The sequence below is a fragment of the Spermophilus citellus genome (genome assembly GCF_964194105.1).
Source record: "Spermophilus citellus genome assembly, chromosome: 8".
In the NCBI taxonomy this organism is placed as follows: Eukaryota; Metazoa; Chordata; class Mammalia; order Rodentia; family Sciuridae; genus Spermophilus; species Spermophilus citellus.
Genome location: NC_138189.1, coordinates 66,958,522 through 66,969,266, shown reverse-complemented (window position 1 = coordinate 66,969,266; position 10,745 = coordinate 66,958,522). Strand labels below are relative to the sequence as shown.

General features: G+C 41.0%; 1 protein-coding gene across 1 annotated transcript in view; it reads left to right on the top strand.

Annotated features, from left to right (window-relative positions):
- Positions 1-1,292: 1,292 nt before the first annotated feature.
- Positions 1,293-10,745, top strand: part of HPSE (heparanase) — a 36,106-nt gene continuing 26,653 nt past the window's right edge. Inside the window, exons 1-2 of the mRNA XM_081304507.1 lie at positions 1,293-1,613; positions 8,564-8,709. Of these exons, the coding sequence (XP_081160633.1) occupies positions 1,399-1,613; positions 8,564-8,709 (361 nt within the window). The 5' untranslated portion in view covers positions 1,293-1,398. The remainder of the gene's footprint in view (positions 1,614-8,563; positions 8,710-10,745) is intronic.

The window sequence follows — 10,745 nt, the reverse complement described above, 5'->3', positions numbered from 1 at the left end:
GCCAAGCAGGGTGCCATGCCGGGGCTGTGGCTAGCACAGTAGACAAGACAATCCTTAACTTTGCCTTCAAGGAGTTTATAACCCAGTAGATGAGGTCAATGCTGAGCAAAATCACAGTACTAACAAATTGGTAGGTTCTCAAAAGCTCAGTATGCTATGAGAAAGTATTATGGGGGGACTCCAGCTGCCTGAAGACTCAGGGAGAGCTTCCTTGAGGAAATTACATTTCAGCAGATAGGCTGCTGTCATCCAGGGTGTGTAACTACATTCACATCTCAGCTCTGACACATGGACAAGTTGCTGTCTCAGAGCTTGAGGCCTCATGTGTAAAATGAGAAAAAAAAATGTGCTTTTAGCAAGGTTGTGAGAATGAGAGGTAACACAGGTAAAGCACCTCTCTCACAATCAGGCATATAGTAAGCACTAAGTGCTTGTTGCTTGCTATAATTATATATCAACATAAACATCAAAGGAAAACTAAAGAAAGTTTGGATAAAATCGAAAGATATATGCATGGAGGGGAAATTTGGCATAGTCTCCAAATCCAAGGGGTAGTCAGTACATCACAATTATATGGGGGCTTCTTTCCTCCGTTTCAGATCTCTGAGCCAATAATAATAATAAGAAATTATAATTATACTACTAATAATAAATAATTATAATTACTATTATTATTAGTAGTAGTATTTAGTGGATCTCTAAGACTTCACTAAATACTATTTACCTAAGTTGATAAAGAATTGTTGAGAGTTGATCTCTTTCTGGGTACAGTTTAGCCAAAGCAAACTTGGTCAGGTTTTTCAAGCAAAAAGTAAGATACCTGAGAAATAGCTTCCTGGCCCGAGAACACAGGGTTAATCCTATTTGGTAAGCTCAAGTGACAAGCCAGTGTTTAAACCAAATGGGAGGGAAAATGACGAATGCTCAACTGAAGGTTCGTTCAGAAGAAGTAGCGCCATCTGGATGGGACCTGGAAGAGGGAAACGACCCTGTTTCCCCCACAGGGCGCAGAATATTGTCCCTAAGGGAGCTCAGCTCCAGATGCTCAGCACTCCTTCCCGGGCGCTCCCTCCTAGCCATCTAGGCGCTTGGATCCTAGCCATCTGCGCACCCTTCAGGATGAGTGTGGGTGATTTCGTAAGTGGACGTGACCGCCACCGAGGGGAGAGCCTGCAAGGAAATGGGAGTGACCGGGGAAGGCAGGGCGGAGAGAAGAGGGAGCAGTGGGAGGGATGCAGGGGAGGAGTGGGAGGGATGTAGGGCGCAGTGGGAGGGGGGAGGGCGTGAGACGGTGGAGAAAAGAAGAAAAGGGTGCGGTGGCCAGGCGGGAGGAAGTGGGCGAACTGTCGACTCTCGCTGCGCAGCCGCTTGCGGGTGGAGCACCCAGGTGAGCCCGAGATGCTGCTGCGCTCCGAGCAGGGGCTGCTCCTGCTGCTCCTGGGGCCGCTCGGTCCTCTCTCCCAGGACGCCCTGGCGGGACCCTGGCAGGCCAAGGACATCGTGGAGCTGGACTTCTCCACTGAGCGGCCACTGCACCTAGTGAGTCCCGCGTTCCTGTCCTTCACCATCGACGCCAACCTGGCCACCGACCCGCGGTTCCTCACCTTCCTGGGGTAAGCGCCAGCCTCCTGGTCCTGTCCCCTCTCCTGGCCTCCCGACACACCCGCCAGTCGGGCCAGCCACTCTCCTCTCTTCTGCGGTGAAACAACTTTACATTTGGTCTTGAGAACACCCTCCCCCACGACACACACACACCCTCTCCAGCCGGTTGCAGACAGCTTTCGCATTTTTACTTCATTCATTCAGCACGTGTTGGCTGAACGCCAACCAAGCACAAGTATTATGGAAAATTTTGGAAAAGAAACTACCCACCTGCCTTAGCACCCCCGCTAGCTGGAGGGGACAGAAACAAGTGACCCTGGAGGGCTGTTTGAATTTTCTGTGCAGTATACAAAAAATAAATAAATAAATAAATAAATAATAAGCTCGTGGATCAGGTTTTGTGGTCCTTTAAAAACTGTTAGGAAGATTTTGTTTTTAAAAAATATTTTTTTAAAAAAAAATCAGACGGAAAAGACCTCAAAGGAGAATATGTGTTACTTATTTCTTTTAAAAATTTAAATGTTAGATAAGTGAGTCCTCGGAGACTACTGCAGCGACTCAGAGCCCTAATAAAAGGATGTCTCTCCAAAATGAAACTGCAAAATGTGGTGCTGCTTTAACAGTTGTGAATGGTTTGTTTGTTTATTTCCTCCTCACCTGTGGAAATGCACCTGTTGCAGGTTTACTGCCTTTGCCTCAGTCTGATCACAAGATGAACAGCTACAAGGACAGTCCTAGGTCATCTAGGCCATAGGAGCTTCCAGAGATGACCACATCTTGACCAGTCCATCATCTCACCATTGTCAAAGGCCTAGACTTGCCCTTCCTGAGCCCACACTGTTAGGCCATTGTTAATTTCACAGGTGGTCTAGTTAGTGGTTAAAAGATTGACAGGCAGAACACCTTGTCTTGACTCCCAACTGTGTAAAACAAGGAGACCCGGTTTTTATGGGCAGCTTGGCCACTCCAAATCTTTGCTTCTTTATCTGTAGAATAGATTTTCTAGAGCCTGCCTCATAGAATTATTATGAAAATTTGTTAATATGATAAGTAATTGGCACAATGTTTGACTTGGAGTATTTAAATTCCTTGTTTCTTCCTGGGAAATAGTGTCTGCTTAGCCATTCAGCAGTTTTCTGTGTCTCTTTTCCCCTTTGTGGGGAGGAGGGGCCCCGTTTTTTGCCCTTCCCCTTAAGGATAGAAAGTTGACACCTGGCTGCAGCTGGATGGAGGATGGGAAGAATACTCTGGAGAAATGCTGAACACAGGCCTCTGGATTTAAAGACCCCAAGCCTGGTGGGGGGTGGGGGAGCTCACTGAAAACATGATGAAGTAGGTGTCCATTTACTTAAAAGTGAGGACTGTAGTCCTCTTCTGCCACAGCTAGCAGATACCACGCTCCCTCTCCAGGAATGGGCAGGTAGGGATCCCCTTTGGAGAAACAGGTCCAAAAGAAAAAACTTATGGTATAACTTTTAGGATCCAGGGTCAAACACTCTGCAGTCAAGTTCACCTCAGTGAACTAGCATTTCCACCCTGAACACAGAACTTCCAGGTTACAATTTAGTAAGAGTGATACCTTTACTCTTCTTAACACATCTCTTAGCTTCCCATAGCACTCTTTCTTCCCTCTTACCCCAATCCCTTTTTGTTGGAGACTAGAGGATAATGAAAATCCAAGAAACAACTTGGTTTGGTGTTTTTATGTTTTGTTTTACATTTTGATTTTGGGTTGTGTTTGTGCGCATTTATAAAACAATTCCTCTCCATACAAGCTTCTTTCCAGATTACTCATCTGCCTGCAGTTCTCATCTGATTAGTAGAGGTAGGAGCGCCTTCTCCTGAGCTCAATCTTCACTGCTAAATCTCCGCAGGGTGGTTAGCATAGGGCCTGGGGTGTCGGACAGTCATCTCAGAAGGTGACACTAAACTTATTGTCTGTTTACAGTTGTAGAGAAGGGTGAGCTGGAAGTTATTTTATCCCAATTCCTTAAAAGTAAAGATGCATGGACAAGACTGGCAAGAGTTGAACAGCTGAAAACTCAGTAAGGAAGGAGAACAGTACAAAGAGCTGACCCCTCCTGAGCGCTGGTCAGTTTCCCAGGCCCTGTTCTAGGCCCTTCCTAATCTGAATTCATTTAGTCTTTCCTGTAGCACTATGAGATGAGTACGATTATCATTCCCATTTTAAGAGTGAAGAATTTCTGATTCGAGGAGATTAAATAATTTGGCCATGATCAGCCAGATAGCAAATGAAAGCAGAGTTTGAAAGTAGACCTTGATCACAGAGACAATAGTACACAAAAAGAAAGCAAAGCAATTTTTATTTTTTAAAGGAAATGGGACAGAACATGTTAGAAAAAGATTGTCCAGAAACAAATTGAGAGATGGAAAAGAAGCACTGACACAAAGATGCTGGGGAATCAGGACTGAAAAACCTCTAATGTCCTGGAAAGCAGAACTAAGTAAATTTCATCAGATGTTGCAGTTCTGGCTTCCCACGATGGCAAACAGGTTCATCTGTGTTCTAATACATGAAACCAAAAAGCTAATGATAGAAACAATTTAGAATTGAAAAACAGTAGTTATAATTTCTTCTCCCAGAGGCAATTAATCAACAAACCAGAATATTTTCTCAGCCTGACTTGGCACAGAACTCCAAAAAGGACCTGGCCCTAGAAATAGTATGTGGAATAGAAATCTAATGTGAGCTTCGTGTTGCAAGGCATTTATGGAATTTAAAATTTTCTAGTAGTCATATTTTAAAAAGTAAGAAGAGGTCTGGGATGTAGCTGCTATGTAAAACACTTGCCTCGCATATGAAATGCCTTGGGTTTGATTCCCCAGTTCCAAAAAAAAAAAAAAAAAAAAAAGGAAAAGACAAAAATAAATGAAGTAAAAAGAAACAGGTGAAATTAATTTTAATAATTATGTTATTGATTTGATTATTTTTAACATCATAACTGTAATTGATATAAAATTATTAATGAGGTATTTGACATTTCTTTTCTCAAACCACATCTCCAAAGTCTACATTTTATATGCTTACAGCACTTCTCAATTTAGACTGCTAACATATGTAAAGTGGCTACTGTATTAGAGAGTGCTTACATTTGAGTCAAGACACATGCAGAAGCATAATTCCCTCATGCAAGATAAAACAATACATAGCTGAGTACTGTGCTTCATAAGAAATCATAAGTATTACAAAGCAAAAGTGCTGTTGAATAGGAATAATATTAACATTGCAGATGTGCTTGCTTGTCATAGTAATCTGTTATTTTTCTTCAGCAAAGTTCATCTTTTTTGTTTTTTGCCAGTTTAATAAATATTCATTAATAATAACTTTCAATAATTAGATTTCTGCCGGGCATGGTTGTCCACACCTGTAATTCCAGTGGTTCCAGAGGCTGAGACAGGAGGATTCTGAGTTCAAAGCCACCCTCAGCACCTTAGCAAGGCACTAAGCAACTCAGTGAGACCCTGTTTCTAAACAAAATATAAAAAAAGGGCTGGGGATGTGGCTCAGTGGTTAAGCACTCCCAGATTTAATCGCTGGTATCAAAAAAATAAATCAAAATAAAAACAATTAGATTCCCACATCATTAACAAAGTTGCTTTTTTGTATTTGGAAAAATACTTATCACCGTGAAATGCACATTTTTATAACTGATATATAAAGAGCCACAGATCCTCCATGTGCCAATTGCTGGTGGAAATGACTATGGAAAAAGAGATAGAGCTAAGAACAATGACAGTTCTGATCCCTGAGAAGTGCTGTCCCCCTGAGTGAGCTCTTAGTGTTCCCCTCCTTCCTGAACCTTTCTACTGTGTTCCTTTGCACAGTGACCCCTTTCTGTCCTCAGAATATTCCCTCCACCCCCTTGCCCAACTAAAAACATGGCACTTCCCTGAAGACATTCTCTTCCCCTGTAACCCTTTAGAATTCAGGTTGCACATTCTCCCACTCTCCAGTCCTTTTCCTGTTCCCCCTCACAGCTTCTAGATAACAGCCCACTCGTTTGAACGTAGACTGCTGTAGTTCAAATTCCTTTTGACTTACTCCCTTGGACAAGTTAACTTCATTTCCTCTTGTTCAGGTTCTATATCTACAAAATAAGGATAATAATGGCACCCACCTCATTGGGTTATTTTGAGACTAAGTGAAAAAAAATCTATGCAACATGCTTAAAACACTCAGCTTGGACTAAGCTGACACATAGTAGAGATGATTGTCATGACACCAGTGTGAGGTTCTAGTTCTCATGCAATGCTCCTTGTCATAACACTCTGCTCCCCTCTTATTTCTCCTTATTGATTAAAGACTGGCACTGATCTCCCAGCTTCCTCTCTAACATCAAGTCCCGTCATCATCCTGGGTGCCTTTAAATCCATCTGAATACACTTCTCCCTTGATTTCTTCACCCTACACATTGTTTAATACTCTTCATTCAGTGTGGTAAGCAGCTTGTACCAGCTCACAAAATGAGTTCATTTCTTCTCAACTCTGCATTCACTGACATCATACTGCTGTCTTGAAATGGTGGGGATTTTTACATCACTGTGGTATAAACATCATGGTGGAAATTGCAAACAGTGAAAATCAGGGCACTTTCCTGAGAGCTGGCCTGGCAGCACACACTGATTCACACCACTTCATCTAGTGAATTCCATGAGCACACCTCAATGCTCTTCATCACTATTGATCTTCCAACATCCAGAAACTTCAATTCAGATTTCTCAGCTCCATATCCTCTCAGCCCCTTTATTCTATGGTAAAAGTAAGTAAGTTCCCATCATAATTTTTTTTCTTTCTTTTTTTTTTTTTTTTTTTGAAGTACCTCCACTGAACAATTTCCTCCTCTCTCTACTTCTTCCATATTTGATTTGGGCTTCTTTTTAAAAATATTTATTTATTTATTTATTTTAGTTGTAGTTGGATACAATACCTTTATTTTATTTATTTATTTTTATGTGGTGCTGAGGATCGAACCTCCAGGGTCTTGCAACATGCAAGGCGAGCATTCTACTGCTGAACCACAACCCCAGCCCCTGATTTGGGCTTCTTTTTTACTTTTTTTTTTTTTTTTTTTTTTTGGTGTGTGTGTGTGTGTGTACCAGGGACAGAACCCAGGACCTTAACCACAGAATCACATCCCCAGCCCTTTTTGTTTGTTTGTTCTTTATTTGAGGCAGGTTCTCACTAAGTTTCTTAGGGCCTCACTAAGTAACTGGCTCCTGCTTCAGCCTCCCCAGTGTCTGGGATTACAGGCATGCACCACAGCACCTGGCATAGTCCTTCTTGATTTATCACCCAAACTCCTCTTGTGATCGTAATCTCAAATCCTGTGCCATTGTTCTTCCTGATAAAACTCCCAAATCTGACTTGTTCCAACTATATTTTCTCTCTTTGGAATCTACAGTGTGGCCCCTAAATCTGGAAATGGAAAAATATTGCTTAATGTTTGGTGCATATTAATAAACCATCTCTGCTCTTTTTGTCAAAGATATACAACTTATATTTGCACAAAAGCTAAAATAAAAACAACTGCAGACTCTTGGGTTTTCCCCCTAACAAACTGCTCTGGAAACGAAATAGCTGCAGCTGCTTTTATATATTCTTTCATTATTTCCATATCATTGTAGTAGTAGCTATTTTTCCCTTTCCTTTTTTCTACATAAGATTGAAATACTGTACCTTTGATCAATTTTGTTTTTATGGAAAAGTTCTGCAGCTGTATTAAATATGTTTTTTGTCAGAAGGCATCAATATTGTATTCTCAAAACATGGAAATATTCCAGTGCAAAGGAGACTTAATACCAAAACTTTGAAACATGTGATTTCCTTTATGTAGCAACAGCCAAAGCATTGGGTTTTAATTTCATTTTGTTCAGAATATAATCTTTGTTTGGCCTCCTTCCTCTTTTATCAGACTAGCCTCCCTTGTTCTTTCACTTACCACATATTTATTAAGTAGCAGCTGTGTGCCAGACATTTGTCTAAGTACTGGAGAGAGTCTGATAAACCAGACAAACAAGGTCCCCTGCTGTCAGGGAGCTTGCATCAGAAGTGAGGCTGGGCTAGATAGGAAACCAAGGAAATACATGAGGCTGATTTGAGAGAGTGGTGAATGCTGTGAAGGAAATAAGGCAGGGAGATGTAGCGAAGAGCTCCCCAAGGTGATATAGTTCGAACCTCTGTGTACCAGCTCTGGCATTTAGGTATCTGACCCAGACTATCTTTCAATGCCTGGGCTCCTTTCCCAGATGCTAGTTTTTCCTTCCATTTCCCAAAGAGGACCAATCTCTTGTCAAATCTCAATTGCTTACAGATATTAGCTACATGAATCTAAATGAGTTTTTCTATCACCAAATAATCACAATACCAAGAGCTAGAGTCAATGCCTAGCTAAAGGCAGTAATGGTGTCAGTCTTGAGTGACTCTCTCCGAGGAGATTCCTCACATTGGTTTTAAGGCTATGTCTTGGGACCTGTGCACTAGGGGTTATCAGTCACTGATCTTTATACTCACCAATCTATATGCCTAGCCTAGATGTGTCACTTGAATTCCAGACACACTTGGTCAAGGGCTAGATGGAAATAGGGTTTTGGGTGTTACTTCATCATCTAAAATTCTACAAAACTAAACCCTCTCTCTGTTTTCTCCTTCATCCTTATCACCAATCTATTACCAATTCTTTATCTCAACAAATGATATTACCATCTTCCAACTCATTTCCCAAGATAAACCCTTACCTCCTCCTCAACATTGAATTAATAACTAAACTTATAATTTCTATGTATAAATATGTCCTAAATGTATCCACTGCTCTCTATCCCTGAGGCAAGTTACCAAGTTAGAAGTCAGGAAATAAGTCTTTCAAAAGAAAATGAAGTAAAAACATTTGACTAGGTTGTCTTGGAAAAAATAATTATACTTTCTTGCTTGTCTTCATAACAGTTCTCCAAAGCTTCGTACTTTGGCCAGAGGTTTGTCTCCTGCATACTTGAGATTTGGTGGCACCAAGACAGACTTCCTAATTTTTGATCCCAAGAAGGAACCGACCTTTGAAGAAAGAAGTTACTGGCAATCTGAAGTCAACCAGGGTGAAACTTTTTAAAGATTCTATATTTTAATTAACTTGTGTCTGTCATGAGAATACTGGGAGAAAAGTGTAATTGCTCACATATTATAAATTCATAAGAGATTAAGGACCTCAACTGATCTGTGGAGGTGCCTAAATGACAGGAGCAAGCTATGGACAGGTTTCCTCATCTGATCTTTTCATGACTGTGGAACCTTACAGACAAGGTGTGCTGAGCGTAACCGAGAGGGAGTTGTGCTATTAATAGGACAGTTGTTGTAGCCAAAGAACAGGGCTGCTTGGAGGGAGCACATGGGCAAACAGGTGACAACTGAAGAGGATATTTCCAGCTGAATATATCCACACAGCAATAGATTTTTTTAAATTTAGCACATTTATTCTGGAAATAGAATGTGGAAGGAAGATCTAACAAGGGGCATAGAGACACATTCTGCTTCTACAAATGGGTTTCAAAAAACTTTATTTCCTGGGCAATGGTTCTCAACCATTATTGGCTGTTCATATCACTTTCTATGAATCTGAATATTTGGATCTCTGGGCTCCAGCCTTAGAGTCTGAGTTTAGCGAACTAGTGAAGTGATTCTGATATTAGAAGTGTGTGGCTACTGTACAAACGGTGCAACGCTACATCATTTACAACCATAGAAATGTAAAGCTGTGCTGCAATTGTGTACAATGAATCAAAATGCATTCTGTTGTCATAAATACCTAATTAAAATAAATAAATAAGTTAAAAAAAAAAAAGAAGTGTGTGGCTTCACCTGAGAAACCTGCCCAATGGAGTTTTGAGGATTGTCCTGGGGCTTTCAGAAGTGCCACTAGATGTCAAATGGAAGTTAAATCACTGTCTGAGCAATTGATAAATATATCATATACATCAACAAATTATGATAATGTGTATCTAATACCAATATTAATGAGTAATATTTAATTATTTTATGTATTACATATTTTCCTTTTGTTTATTTTCTTCAGCTAGGAAGTAGTTAGAACATTTAATCGGACATTGGACCAAAATTAAGTGAGTAGTAATTAGAAAAAAATAGAAGAAAGGCAGGGGGTTCTCTTTGAATAATGAGTTTTAGAATCCTTTGGATTTGGCCCTTTCCAGCAGTCACATGCCTTCAAAAGCTCTAAACCTTTTTAGGCAGGAAACTGTCCTTTTGTCACCAGTTTTTTTTTTATCTTGAGGGGAGGGTTGTCACTGGGATTATCCCAGTTCCTCTGAAACATCCTTTATGAGTTCAGGGATAGAGGAGGCCCAGTTGCCAGCAAGTCACAATGTGCAGGTTCCCAGAAAGGAAGTGGTTGGCCAGTCAAACGCCCTGGCAGCAAGCACCCAGAGGCCCTGCTGCCTTGTGATAAAGAAACACAGGGTCCCCAGCCTAGTAGCAAGGTTTTCCAAGTACATGGGTTGTGGTCCCAGAAGCTTGGATGGTATCAAATGTAGAGGGGGGGAAAGTCAATAATCTCTATCTTCATTTTTTGGTGGGGGGTGGGTGGGTACCAGAGATTAAATTCAGGGGCACTCAACCACTGAGCCACATCTCCAGCTCTATTTTGCATTTTATTTAGAGACAGGATCTTAACTGAGTTGCCTAGCATGTCGATTTTTCTGAGGCTGGCTTTGAACTCCTGATCCTCCTGCCTCAGCCTCCTGAGCTGCTGGGATTACAGGCATGAGCCACCACACCTGGCCAGGCCTGTCTTCATTATAGCAAGAAGAAATCACTATGAAGTAGATAGAGGCCATGTATAATAAATGTCTACTATATATTTTAAAGTGAACCTTAACAGAACTGAACTAGGTTTTCTGTTAGGGTCCCCTGGTAATTTCACACTTCTGAGCTACCTTTTGAATTATTTAAATAACTTGAAGTCATATCCAGTGTTCTATGATCAGTGTATGTCCAGTGTTTCTTAGGAACATTCTTCTTCGAGTTTTTTTTTTTTTTTTTTTTTTTTGTGGTGGGTGGTAAGCTGGCAAATTTGGCACATATTGTTCTCTGATCTCTTACCCAATAACCTGAAACTTAA